This window comes from Lutra lutra, chromosome 13 (assembly GCF_902655055.1).
Source record: "Lutra lutra chromosome 13, mLutLut1.2, whole genome shotgun sequence".
NCBI classification, from domain to species: Eukaryota; Metazoa; Chordata; class Mammalia; order Carnivora; family Mustelidae; genus Lutra; species Lutra lutra.
This window is the reverse complement of record NC_062290.1, coordinates 83,331,735-83,346,865: the sequence shown is the minus strand read 5'-3', so window position 1 is coordinate 83,346,865 and position 15,131 is coordinate 83,331,735. Positions and strand designations below refer to the sequence as shown.

The 15,131-nt window shown below is 38.9% G+C and overlaps 1 protein-coding gene across 2 annotated transcripts; it reads left to right on the top strand.

Annotated features, from left to right (window-relative positions):
• Positions 1-4,258: 4,258 nt before the first annotated feature.
• LOC125084034 (olfactory receptor 1L8-like) lies at positions 4,259-8,663 on the top strand. 2 transcript variants are annotated; one of them, XM_047701121.1, is made up of 2 exons: positions 4,259-4,278; positions 7,497-8,663. In XM_047701121.1, exons 1-2 carry the CDS (start codon positions 4,259-4,261, stop codon positions 8,416-8,418), a joined length of 942 nt encoding a protein of 313 aa, XP_047557077.1. In that variant the 3' UTR covers positions 8,419-8,663. The 2 variants fall into 2 exon arrangements, with proteins under 2 accessions (XP_047557077.1, XP_047557076.1); XM_047701120.1 differs by lacking the exon at positions 4,259-4,278 and having other exon boundaries at positions 7,366-8,663.
• Positions 8,664-15,131: the final 6,468 nt, after the last annotated feature.

Genomic DNA, 15,131 nt, shown 5'->3' with positions numbered 1-15,131 from the left:
AATTTCACAACAAAAGAAAGAACTGAAGGTAATCTCTGCCATAGAATTAATTGATATGGATATAAGTAGGTGTCAGAATTAGAATTCAGAATAAGATTGTAAAGATACTAGCTGGGCTTGAAAAAAAGCCTAAAAGACACTTAGTGCAGAAATAAAAGAACTAAAATCTAATCAGGCTGAAATTAAGAATGTTTTAACTGGGATGCCCTCTAAAATAGACACTCTAACTACTAGGGTGAATGAGGCAGAGAAAGTCAGTGATATAGTACACAAAATGATGGAAGGTAAGGAAACTGAGGAAAAGAGAAAAAAACAACTAATGGATCATGAAGGGAGGCTTTGAGAAATCAGTGATACCATAAACAAAACAATATTAAAATAATTGGGTTCTCAGGGGAAGAAGAAGAGAGGGACAGAATGTATATTTGAGCAAATCATTCTGGAAACTTTCCTAATATGGGGCAGGAAATAGGTATTCAAGTCTGGGGGTACAAAGAACACCCCTCAAAATCAATAAAAATAGATCAATGACCCAACATACAATAATGAAGCTTGCAAATTTCAGACATAAACAGAAAATCCTGAGAACAGCTTGAGACAAGAGATCCTTAACATACAAGAGTAGAAACATTAGACTGGCAGAAGACCTATCCACAGAGAACAGGCAGTCCAGAAAGGGCCAGCATGATATACTCAAGGTACTAAATGAGAAAAACATGCAGACTTTATCCAGACCAAGAAGACTTTATCCAGAAAGGCTCTCATTTAGAATGGAAAGAGAGATAAAGAGTTTCCAGGATGAACAGGAACTAAAAGAATTTGTCATCACTAAACCAGCCTTGCAAAAATATTAAAGAGGATCCTGTAAGCAAAGACAGATCCCCAAAGTAACATAGACCAGAAAGAAACAGACACCATATACAAAAACAGTGACTTTACAGGAAATACAATGGCACTAAATTCATCTTAACCCACTGAGCCATCTAGGAGCCCCTGATTTCTTGTTTAAATGTTTGGTAGGATTCCCCTGGGAAGCCATCTGGCTCTAGACTCTTATTTTAGGGGAGGTTTTTTATTACTGCTTCAATTTTGTTACTGGTCTATTCAGATTGTTGATTTCTTCCTGTTTCAGTCTTGGTAGTTTATAAGTTCCCAGGAATGAATCCATTCCTTCCAGGTTGCTTAATTTGTTGGCATATAGTTGCTGGTAGTAATTTCTAAAAATTGTTTCTATGTCCTTGGTGTTAGTCATGATCTTTCACTTTTCATTCATGATTTTATTGATTTGGGTCCTTTCCATTTTCCTTTGGATAATTCTGGCCAGAGATTTATCAATCTTATTAATTCTTTCAAGGAATCAGCTTCTAGTTTCATTGATCTATTCTGTTTTTCTGGGTCCTATTTCATTGAATTTCTGCTCTAATCTTTATTATTTCTCTTCTTCTGCTTGGTTTACACTTTATTTGCTGTTCTTTCTCCAGGTCCTTTAAGTGTAAGGTTAGCTTGGTCTAACTGAAAATAATAATAATAATATCTAACAATTGTAAATATTTATGCTCCTTCCTTGGGAGCAGCCAATTATATAAACCAATTAATAAGAAAATTAAAGAAACATATTGATAATAATACAATAATAGTAGGGGAATTTAATACCTTACTCAACAATGGACAGATCATCTAAGCAGAAGACCAAAAAGGAAACAAGGGCTTTGAAGAACACACTGAACCAGATGGCCTTCAGAGATATATACAGAGCCTTCCTCCTAAACATAAAAATAAACATTCTTCTTGAGTGCACATGGAACATTCTCCAGAATAGATCACACACTGGGTCACAAATCAGGTCTCAAATGGTACCAAAAGATTGGGATTATTCCTTGCATATTTTCAGATCCCAGTGCTTTGAAACTTGATCTCAATCACAAGAGGAAATTTGGACAGAACTCGAACACTTGGAGGTTAATGAGCATCCATTCTTTAGTAGGATGGGTCTACCAGGAAATACAGAATTAAAGAATTTAAAAAAAAAACTCATGGAAACAAATGAAAATGGGAACATAACTATTCAAAACCTAAGAGTCCTAAGAGGGAACTACATAGCAATATAAGCTTTCACCCCCCCCCCCAAAAAAAAACCTAGAAAGGTCTCAAATACACAAGCTAACCTTACACCTAAAGGTGGTTGCACTGAGGTTAAGAAGCTCTGGAATGAGTCCCAACACTGAAACAGGAAGCCTTGGGGCTCCTCTATCCCTTGGAGTCAGCCCTGCTAGGTGTGATTCCCAGTCTACTTACTCTGCTTAGAATGATTACAGGACCAGCTCCCTGGAGAGATCATCAAACCACAACTTCTTCAGCCTAACAAGGACCCCCGAGGCCAACAGAGCAGAGCTCAGACTCAGGAGATGCTGCCTAGGCTTTCACAATCAAGAAGGTCCTTGTCCCTTGAGTCAGGACTTCTCTGCTTTCTGAGATGGGAAGCTGGGAAAGCAGCAGCATGCTGGGGACCAGACATGAGGTGTTGGAGGCCAGTGAAGGGAAACGTGCTATCCTTTCCAAGTAACATATCTGTTCCCCTGCCTTTCCTATTCTTCTCCTTATTCTTCAGCCCAGAATGTCATGGGAGACACATGAGGGGGCTGTGCTTGGCTGAGAAGCAGACTGGCAGCTGAGTAGCAGGTGTGGTGCCAACCAGCTTCTGGTGGGAAGGAAAGAACAGCATCTGGATGTGGAGGTGAGCTTCAGTAAACTAACCACCTGCTTGGCTCCTCCAACCTCTGGCACCTACACTTTCCTCCCTGATAGCTTCAAATATTTCATGGATTAAGTAGTCATAGGGTCCAACTAAAACCTCCATCTGGCTTTTAGTTTTCAGTCATCCATTTTGACCTCTTAGGCAGTTTACACTGTGGCCTTTGGTGGAAGGAAAACACCATCAGGAAGGAAGGAAGGAAGGAAGGAAGGAAGGAAGGAAGGAAGGAAAGGAAAGAAAGAAAGAAAAAAAAAGAAAGAAAAAAAGAAAGAAAGAAAGAAAGAAAGAAAGAAAGAAAGAAAGAAAGAAAGAGGAAGGAGGGAGGGAGGGAGGGAGAGATGGAGGAAGAAAGAAGGAAAGAAAGAAAGATGGAGGGAGGAAGGAAAGAAAGGGAGAGAGAGAGTAAGAGGGAGGGAGGAAGGAAGGAAGAGAGAGAAGGAGAGAAAGAAACAAACAAAAAAAGACAAAAAGAAAGAGAGAGAGGGAGTGAGGAAGGAAAAAAGGGAGGAAGGAAAGAAAGGGAGAGAGAGAGTAAGAGGGAGGGAGGGAGGAAGGAAGAGAGAGAGGGAGAGAAAGAAACAAATAAATAAAAAAGAAAAGAAAGAAAGGGAGTGAGGGAGAGAGGGAGGAAGAAAGGGAGGAAGGAAAAAAGGGAGTGAGAAAGAGGGATGGAAGAAGGAAGAAGAGAGAGAGGGAGAGAATGAAGGAGGAAGATAGAAAAAAAGAAAGTAGGAAAGAAGGAAGGGAAGAAAGAGAGAGAGAAAAGGAAAGGGAAGGGAAGAAAGGAAGGAAGGAAAGAAAGAAAGGAAGGAAGGAAGAAAAGGAGGGAGGAGGGAATGAAGGAAGGAAGGGAACAAAAGAAAGAAAGAAGGAAGGAAGGAAAGAAAGAAAGAAAGAAAAAGAAAGGAGAGAAAAGAAAAGAAAAGAGAAAAGAAAAGAAAGGGAGGGAGGGAGGAAGGAAAGAGAGAAGAAAGAAAGAAAAGAAGAGAGAGAAAGAGAGAAAAGGAGGGAGGGAGAGAGGGAAGGAAGGAAGGAAGATGAAAGAGAGAAAGGAAGGGAGAAAGAAAGAGGGAAAGGGAAAGAAAAACAACCAACCAAACAAACAAACAAACCCATTGTATTCCCAGCCTCACCCACTCACCTTATGCTTTGAGAATTCTTCTTCCTGATTCTTAGATTCAAAAACCTTCCTTTTTCCTAGTCATCAGAATAGGTGATCACCCAACCTCATTAATTAACCCAAATTTCCACTAATTTCTGGTTTCCACAGGCAACCCTTTCACAAATGGCTCCTTGTTTAATACTGATCTGTGTTTGACAAATTGTTTTGCAGACATGGTATCTCACTTGCTATTCATAAAACATCAGGAATCAGCTTATGAACAAGTGACAGAGGACAAATTGAACCCCATCCAGAACACTGCCCAGCACTGACCACAGCTCCACATGGACATATCCCAGCCATGCATGGCCAATTTTTTTCCACCTGGTTTGGGCCAATTAGTCATGGATGTTCAAAACTTCAAGTCCTCCATCTGTGTGACACAGAAAGATAGGCACCTCCCTAGCCACTGCAAGTATAGATTCTGAATATGGGAGAGGAAAGCTTGTCAATTAAGGGATAGAAGGGGTGGTCATGTTGGAAATGACCACTGTGAGGCAAACACATGTATGATTGTGACCCAAAATGTAGACACACAAACATGAGGAGGTGTAGCCTAAGGGTTAAGAGCATGTGCCTCAGAGTGATTCAGCTTGGAGTTCAAATCCTGATTGCTATTCACTTCTTTGGTGACCCTGAGCAAACCACTGCACCTCTAAGCCTCAGGCTCCTGTTAAGAACACATGCCTCATTGTCCCTCATCGTGGCATTTGTGAGGTCTTTAGCACAAACTTGACATGTAGAAAATTCTCAATGATACTGGTTATTGTTATTAACTTTAACTACTGGTTCACTCAAATCATGCAGTGAATTAACTAACATTTCTTCTGTAAGTTCTTGCAAAAACCATGAGATTAGTCCGACAACTTGGCAGTGAGAAGGATATTTTAAGCATGTGAGTTAATTGATTTTGGGGACAACCAGCCATAGCAGATAAGGGAAGGTGACACTGAGACTTATGATGATCAAGAGTTTCTCTTGAGTCAGGGCACCTGGGCAGCTCAGCTGTTTAAGCATCTGACTCTTGATTTTGTCTCTGACCATGATCTCAGGGTCATGGGATTGAGCCCTCTTCAGGCTCCACACTGGGCATAGAGCTTGCTTTAGATTCTCTCTCTCCCTCTGCTTCTGCCCCTTCCCTGCTCTCCTTCTCACTCTTGAATGCGCTCTCTCTCAAAAGAAAAATAAAATAAAATAAAATGTAAACATTCTTTTGCAATTTGCTTTCTTAGCAACCTCCAAATATGCAATAAACTGTTATTAACCATAATCAGTTATGCACATGATATCATTTAATTATTAATGTAATTACTGCATTTTAATTGTTAAATTAATTATTAATATTTCAATGTTAAATGAATTAACATATTAGTTAGAATAACAGTATTTAACCCATGAAAGTTCCAATGTAAAAAGATCATTGAAAAGGTGTGAAAGAATATGGTGCTTTTAAAATTATTTCAAACACATTGAGGATTTAAGTATGTTCATTATAGAGATTTTTATGGCAAGTAGGAATATATAAATAACCAATATCTCAAACCATTTGAAAATCTCTATGTAATATGTGCATTAATGAGCTATAGATGGATATGCTGACTCTAAAAAGTTGATTTAAAACATTTTGCTTATTTTCAACATTTTGAGGAACCTCCATGCTGTTTTCCAGAGTGGTTGCATCAGCTTGCATTCCCACCAACAGTGTAGGAGGGTTCCCCTTTCTCCGCATCCTCGCCAGCATCTGTCATTTCCTAACTTGTTAATTTTAACCATTCTGACTGGTGTGAGGTGATATCTCATTGTGGTTTTGATTTGTATTTCCCTGATGCCGAGTGATGTGGAGCACTTTTTCATGTGTCTGTTGGCCACCTGGATGTCTTCTTTGCAGAAATGTCTGTTCATGTCCTCTGCCCATTTCTTGATTGGATTATTTGTTCTTTGGGTATTGAGTTTGCTAAGTTCTTTATAGACTTTGGACACTAGCCCTTTATCTGATATGTGATTTGCAAATATCTTCTCCCATTCTGTCAGTTGTCTTTTGGTTTTGTTAACTGTTTCCTTTGCTGTCCAAAAGCTTTTGATCTTGATAAAATCCCAATAGTTCATTTTTGCCCTTGCTTCCTTTGCCTTTGGTGATGTTCCTAGGAAGATGTTGCTGCGGCTGAGGTCGAAGAGGTTGCTGCTACCCTATGACCCAGCAATTGCACTGCTGGGTATTTACCCTAAAGATACAAATGTAGTGATCCGAAGGGGCACGTGCACCCGAATGTTTATAGCAGCAATGTCTACAATAGCCAAACTATGGAAAGAACCTAGATGTCCATCAACAGACGAATGGATAAAGAAGATGTGGTATATATACACAATGGAATACTATGCAGCCATCAAAAGAAATGAAATCTTGCCATTTGGGACGACGTGGATGGAACTAGAGGGTATCATGCTTAGCAAAATAAGTCAACCGGAGAAAGACAACTATCATATGATCTCCCTGATATGAGGGAGAGGAGATGCAACATGGGGGGTTAAGGGGGTAGGAGAAGAGTAAATGTAACAAGATGGGATTGGGAGGGAGACAAACCATAAGTGACTCTTAATCTCACAAAACAAACTGAGGGTTGATGCGGGGAGGGGGGTTGGGGGGGTGGGATTATGGACATTGGGTAGGGTATGTGCTATGGCGAGTGCTGTGAAGTGTGTAAACCTGGCAATTCACAGACCTGTACCCCTGGGGATAAAAATATATTATATGTTTATAAAAAATAAAATAAAAAAAACATTTTGCTTATATAAGATCTCTCATCACAGAGTTTTTTTAGTAGCAAGAAAATGAGGCCACTCTGATGTCAATCACAGGGTAACTGCATAAGACTGGAAAAAAGCATATGTATATCAACACTTAATATATAAAAAATTACTGTGTTCTCATAAGTATTTTTGCATACACATATGACTGGTGAATTATAAAGCATAAGCTGAATACTCAATAATGGATGCCCATCCTGTACAAATGTGATTTAGGACAAAATACTAAAGAAAGGAAAAATAATTTACAGGAAAAGGAAGATTGCACAGACTCCTCAGAGGAAAAAAGGCCCACTTTGTTGAAATGGGTTCACATTCCCCTTAAATTTTCCCTGTTGCTTATTTTGGCAAATGCATCCCTCAACCATCTCCATCCTTTATGTACTAGTTAATTCTCTTTGTTGATGATCTGTCTCCCCACCTAGAACATGAGCTACACAGTGGAACTGCCTGTTTTTAATTGCTAACTCTCCAGCAAGGGAGCAGTACTTTCACAGAATAGGAACTACTGAACTGGAATCAGTGAGGTCCATCTCTAATGGTTTCTAAAGGAAAATTCTTCTTCTGTCCCTCCAGCCTCACTATACGACTTTGTGATGCCATGAATTTGGGAACAGAGGACCACATCAAGGGAGATTGACAAGGGCCCCTGCATAGCAGCTAATTGTGACCAGAGAAAACAAAGACTTGCTGGGTTGTTGACTTGGAGTAAGGTAAATAACAAAACATCATGTATAGAACTAGACCCAAGCCAATGGCAAGAGTCAACCAAACCAGCAGTGTCTCTGAGTTCATTCTCCTGGGACTCTCCTCCCGGCCTGAAGACCAGACATCCCTCTTTATCCTCTTCCTCACCATGTACCTGGTCACCATAATCGGGAACCTACTCATCATCCTGGCCATCCACTCTGACCCCCAGCTCCAGACCCCCATGTATTTCTTCTTGAGTTTCCTGTCCTTCACTGACATTTGCTTTACAACAACCGTTGTCCCCAGGATGCTAGTGAACTTCCTGTCAGAGAAGACCATCTCCTATGCTGGGTGTCTGACACAGATGTATTTCATTTATGCTCTGGGCAACACTGACAGCTGCCTTCTGGCGGTCATGGCCTTTGACCGCTATGTGGCCATCTGTGACCCTTTCCACTATGTCACCACCATGAACCACCATCGCTGTGTCCTGTTGGTGGCCTTTTCCTTCTCACTTCCTCACCTCCACTCACTCCTACACACACTGCTACTGAATCGCCTCATCTTCTGTGACTCCAATGTCATCCATCACTTCCTCTGTGACCTCAGTCCACTGATGAAGTTGTCATGCTCCCCCACTTTTGCCAATGAAATTGTGATACTGTCAGAAGGTTCTGTTGTTTTGGTGACCCCCTTTCTGTGCATTATTTTCTCTTATCTACGAATCCTCATCACAATTCTCAAGATCCCCTCAGCTGCTGGGAAACGCAAAGCCTTCTCCACCTGTGGCTCTCACCTCACCGTGGTAGCTCTCTTTTATGGAAGCATCTTCTATGTCTATTTACAGCCCCTGTCCACCTACACTACCAGGGACCACATAGCAACACTTGTCTACACAGTTCTGTCATCCATGCTAAACCCTTTTATCTACAGTCTGAGAAACAAAGACCTGAAACAGGGCCTGAGGAAGCTGATGGGCAGGAGGAAGTCCCAGGCAGTACCCTCTTGACAAACCTACACATGTAATCTGCTCCACGCAAATCTGGTCTCTACTAGATCTTCATGAAAACTGAACTGTTGCAAGTTAACTTGTGCTCACATCCATTGATGACAGCTGACCTATGGTCCCTGCCTCTGCTGAAATCATGATAATTTTCTTCACTATTTCTCCATTTCCCCACAAAGATTCATCATGTTCTCATCCTCCAAATGCTGCTTTAAACTAATCATTTTCCAATATATATATCCTGAACAAATTGCTCTCCTTTTATAAGACTTAACCCCCAAAACATTTCACATTTCAGTATATTGCTAAAAACAGCCACCTAATTTATAGCTGTTTAATATCTTTGCAAACATTTTAAGGAAAAAAAAATGGGGGGAGAAGAATTACATTTTAGCTACTTTTCTCATTTTGAGGATTTTTATAATTCCTTATTTTTCTCTTTCATAAAATTTTTTCTTGCTTAAAAATTAAGTTTTTTCCTTACTCTTATCTTTCTATTCTTGATTGTTTCATTGTGGTTTTATTTCTTTTTTATTTTCTCTTATTTCTTTTTACCATACAATATAAAAATGGTAATGGCCAGAATGAACAAGAACCAAGGATGATTACATGAAAGTTATCCATTCCACAATGGGGATAACTTTCCTCCATCTATCTCTAAAGCTGTGTGTTTAAAAATATGTGATTTAATACTTTGTTCTGGAAACTCCTACTCTTAGGATTCTAACCTATGGAAATACTATCATAAGTGTATATGGATATTGAGATATATTTTTTCAGTGATTCCAAATTTATGACACATAAAAATTGACAAAATCCTATCAACAAAGAATGGAGAAATGATTATTAACTACAGAGCATGTAAGAATATGCAGCAAGTTGGAAGAATCAAATGGATGTTTATCCCCTGAAAGCCATTAGGTGGAAAAATGAAGATATGTAACAAGTATAAAACTGAATTCATTGTTCTTAAAGATTATATAAATATATATGTGGGCAAAGTCAGTGCAGTAGGTGAGAGAGAGGGAGAGAATTTCCAATTAACACATTTATAATCTCTGATTTGTTTAAAATAACAAATGGAATATAAACCTCTTAATAAATCAGATGACTAATGTAATGGTGAGAGACTTTCTTTGTAAGGTCCAAAGAGGTGAAATTTTCTAGAGTATGCCTATCTGAAACATGTCATTATTTGGCTCTTTTACTTGAGTTATAATTTGATAGTATATAGCATTCTAGGTACCAAAACTTGTGAAAGTTTAAAGATATATCTGCATCATCCTACTGCATCAATTGTTTTTGTTGAAAAACAGGAGGTCATTGTGATTTGTGTTCCTTTGTGACCTCCTCCCCTAACCACAGTCAACAGATACCCTACACCAAACCAGGTTGCCACTGTGGGCTGTGGGAGAGCAAATGCTGATTCTACCCACTTTACTCCAAGCCTGAGCCCTGGAACCTGGTCATTTTCCTTGGAAATTGACAAGCCCATTTTAAAATTTAAATGAAAATGAAAACACCCTGGAATAACCAAGACAATCTTGAAGAAAACCCACACAGTTGGAGGAAACACATTACCAGATTTCAAGACTTCAACAAAGCTAAAATAATTAATATAATAAAATGTTTTTATAAGAATAATAGGGGAGAAGATAAAACAAGAAAAAATCCGAGAGGGAGACAAACCACAAGAGACTCTCAACCATAGGAAACATACTGAGGGTTGCTGGAGGGGAGGGGGGTGGGGAATGGGGTAACTGGATGATTCCCATTAAGGAGGATTTGCATAAGGAGGACCATTAAGGATGTAATGATCACTAGGCATTATATACAACTGATGAATCACTTAACTCTACCTTTGAAGCTAATAATACACTACATGTGAATTAATATAATTTAAATTCACTTATTTGTGGAGCCTAACAAATAGCATGGAGGACAAGGGGAGTTAGAGAGGAGAAGGGAGTTGAGGGAAATTGGAAGGGGAGGTGAACCATGAGAGACTATGGACTCTGAAAAACAATCTGAGGGGTTTGAAGGGGCGGGGCGTGGGAGGTTGGGGGAACCAGGTGGTGGGTATTGGAAAGGGCACGGATTGCATGGAACAATGGGTGTAGTGCAAAAGCAATGAATACAATGAAAATAAATTTAAAAAAAAATTTTTAAAAAGGTGAACAAAAAATTTGAGCACTTTACAAAAGAAAATATTCAAATGGACAATACCGCATATGAAAGACACTCAACATCATTACTTATCAGGGAAATGTAAATTCAAGTCACAATGTGATACCATTGAACACTCAATAGACTGACTACAATTAAGAAGACAATACAAAATTTTTGTAGGATTTGGAGCAACTGAAACTCTCATATATTGATAGTGGGAATGTGAAATTATGTAATCACTTTGGAAAACAGTTTGGCAATTCTTAATAAAATTACACATACAACAACCATTTGCCTATAAAAAATCTTGTATAAAATATTCACAGCAGCTTTATTCATAGTAGAACAAACTAAAAACAACTCCAGTGTTCATCAACAGGAATTAGATAAATCATCAGTAAAAGGCTGTACACTTACGATTTGCATTATTTTACTATATGTAAACTGTACTTCAATTTTAAAAGAAGTTGGATGACCTAGAGATAATGAACAAAGGCTTTGGGACTGTTAGCACTGGTGCACAGTATAGATTAATATTGTGCAAATGTGTGCTTCACCTGAAATTAAGGGACAGTATAAGAAGAATATCTTTGGAAATTCAGGGAGGTGCAGAGATGGGAATGAGAGGGACAGGGATGATGTTACCTAACACCTCACAAAAATCATCTCCACCTTACAAAATGTCTGTGTCTTGTGAATCCAACTGACTTGACTTGAGTCCAAGGCAACATCTGCAGTGCAGACAGGAGACACTGCTGCTCAGAATTCTACTTACATTCCTCTAAATTTTCCTATGCATATTCCTAAAGGAAAAAAATGGACTGAATAGTAATTTCACTCAGTGATGCTAAGTTAAGACTGACCATAGGTGATGCCTCTTTCTTTCCTGGTAGAGATTGGCCCATCATCCTTTGCTATTCTACTCCTTCCTAAAAATGAAAAGCAGCAGCTCTGGAGAGCCTAATCCTGCCATATGCCTCTAGAGGGCAGTATAGCTGAACCAGTGAAGCCCAATCTGGGGTAAGACAGGTAGAAACTGGAAAAATCAGGAGACCTGTGGCAGTTGAAAAGAGGTCACATAATGGGAAATAATGGCAGGAAAGGGAGTTATCATTCTTTCCTTAAAAACCACCTCAGCACATGACACTAATAGTCTTAGTTATTCCTTTTATATGTGGTGTTGGGTCATGGCCAATCTAAGAAGCTACTCTTGGACTAATTATCCCTTAAGAAGGACAACTAGAAAGAAAAAAAAAAAAAAAAAAAAAAGAACAGGTAGAGGGCGCCTGGGTGGCTCAGTTGGTTAAGTAACTGCCTTCAGCTCAGGTCATGATTTCAGATTCCTGGGATTGATTCCCACATCGGGCTCCCCCTACTCTGTGGGGAGCCCGCTTCTCCTTCTCCCTCTGCTTGCCACTCTGCCTGCTTGTGCTCTCTCTCTCTCTCCCTCTCCATCAAATAAGTAAATAAACAAATAAATAAATAAATATTTTAAAAAAAAAAAGGACAACTGAACCAAAGCCACACCTCAACAGTTTTCTGAGACCTTATATATACTGTCTGAAGAGAAGACATCACTCAGAGTTCCTTGATGAACTGCCTAGATCATCATGGGTTGGAAATATCATTTTAGTCACATGTTACATTTATTATTTTGATTCCTACCTTTGAACCTCACTGGGCATACTGTGACTGTCAGCTAACAACCACTACATTATGTTTCTGTAAACCAGGATGACACCCTGGTTAAAGCAAGTACCTGGGTATGAGAGATGTATGTTGTTGTCATCTGCCGATATGTTGGAATATAATTTGCTCTTTTAACTACATCAGGTATGAATGTGGATGGAAAACTATACCAACAGGCACTTAAGGAACTATAATGATGGCCAAGAGGCGGTTTTTAAAAAGATTTTGTTTGTTTATTTATTTATGTTCAATTTCCTTTTTTTTATTAGTTTAAGAGGTAGAATTTAGTGATTTACCAGTTGCATATAATACCCAGTTTACATAAAGTAATGTCCCTCCTTAATGCCCACCACTCAATTATCCCTTCCTCCCTCTTCTCCCCCAGCAATCCTCAGTTCATTTCCTAGAGTTCAATGTCTCTTACGGTTTGCCTCCCTCTCAATTTTCATCTTATTTTTCCTTCCCTTCCCCTATGTTCAGCAGATATTTTTTATTCCACATATGAGTGAAATCATGTAGTATTTGTCTTTCTCTGACTGACTTATTTCACTTAGCATAATATTCTCTAGTTCCATCCACATTGTTGCAAATGGCAAGATTTCATTCTTTTTGATGATTGAGTAATATTCCATTATATATATATATGTACATATATATATATAACACATATACATCTATATGTATATATATAGGTGTATATAATATATATATAACATATACATCTATATACATACACACATACACACACACATATCACCTCTTCTTTATCCATTCATCTGTTGATGGACATCTGGGCTCTTTTCATATTTTGGCTATTGTGGACATTGCTGCTATAAACATTGGGGTGCATATGCCTGTTTGAATTACTGTGTATCTTTTGGATAAATACCTAGTAGTGCAATTGCTGGGTCATAGGGTAGCTCTATTTTTAACTTTTTGAGGAATCTCCATACTGTTTTCCAGAGAGGCTGCACCAATTTGCATTTCCACCAACAGTCTAAGAGGGTTCCCCTTTCTCTGCACCCTTGACAACATCTGTTGTTTCCTGGGTTATTCATTTTAACCATTCTGACCAGCATGAGGTGGTATCTTATTGTGGTTTTGATTTGCATTTTCCTGATGCTGAGTGATGTTTTGAGCCTTTTCTCATGTATCTGTTGGCCATTTATACGTCTTCTCTGGAGAACTTCTGTTCATATCTTCTGCCTATTTCTCTCTTTTTAAAATTTTATTTATTAACTTGAAAGGAAGAAAGTACAAGTAGGGGGAGGGGCAGAGGTAGAGAGAGAAAGGAGCCCAACTTGAGGCTCGATCCCAGGACTCTGGGATCATGACCTCAGCTGAAGGCAGATGGTTAACAGACTGAGCCATCCAGGTGTCCCTCCTGCTCATTTCTTGAGTGGATTTTTTGTTTTGGGGGTATTGAGTTTGATAAGTTCTTTATAGATTTTGGATACTAGCCCTTTATCTGATAAGACATTTGCAAATATCTTCTCCCATTCCGTAGGTTACTTTTTAGTTTTGTTGACTGTTTCTTTTGCTATGCAAAAGTTTTTTATCTTGATGAAGTCCCAATAGTTCATTTTTGCTTTTGTTTCTCTTGCCTCTGAGATGTGTCTAGCAAGAAGTTGCTGCAGCTGAAGTCAAGGAGGTTGCTGCCTGTGTTCTCCCCTAAGAATGTTTTTTAAAATATTTTAATCCCATATTAAGGCTAAGTTTTAAGGGTATGAAAAGGAATGGAAAGGAGAACAAGAGAAGACCTAAGAACAAGAGGGGAATGTTGACATGACAGAGTTTGTTACATACCAATAATGACTTCACTCTGGAACTTCCAAAAAAATGAAAAAGGATTGTGAAAAGGCTTTGGATATTTGAACTGAATTGCACCTGCTGCGTGAATACGATCACCTGGCAATCCCTTGAGGAACACAAAGGTTTTTGGTGAACATAGTGTACTTGAATTAGTCTTGTGCCACAAATACACATGGCAACAACACTTGTGATCACACAACATTGGCTCTGAGGACTAAAAAGGATTTAAAGGGTCAGGAGCTTGGTTAAGTGTGTGGACTCAAGGAAATTACTGTTCTGAAGACTCATTCTAGTCACTAGAGGGAAGTCTTCTTCTAGGAAACTGGATGAACTTGACATTTGGTCCAGAAATATGATGGAGCAGTATTTTAATGGACTATGCATTTACTAAGCTGACTCAGCATCTTGCTGATTGATAACTGGGAAAGAGCACATACCCTCCTCACCCAGGAAGGAGCAATTGCCATGTTGACAGCAATACTATCTGATATAAACAGCAGTGGCAAAGCTCAGACAAGAGAGATTCACATAGTCCAGCTGGAAAAGTTATATCAGAAATCGTGTGAAGTAATGTACTCCTGGTTCAATGTGATTACTGGGAAGGAATACCACCTCTTTATTGGATAATACAGGTCCTAGTGTTGCAGAGTTTTAAAACATCTATTTTTATACATCAGATATATGGAAATTACTGTTTTAAGAATTTTTTAATACCTAAGAAATATATAGCAAGTAAGTATTGATAATTGCCAGCAGTTAATTGGAAGGAAAGAATTAATGGGTAGACTATAACGATTTCTTCATCCTCCAGAAAACCTGAGGATTTGGCTCTTATATCCCCATCTTACAGCAGTAATTCAAAGAATGTGTAAGAATATACCAGCTCTAAGATAAATTAGGATCCTGCTATGTAGTAAACCAGTGTGCTGTGACTCTTTGTCAAGATCGCCTATTGGGTAACCAGTAATGGACAAGAACATTTGCACAGAAAAATAGGGGTTAGAAACGCATCCCACCTTTTGCCTCGTTTTATCTGAGAGAGAAAG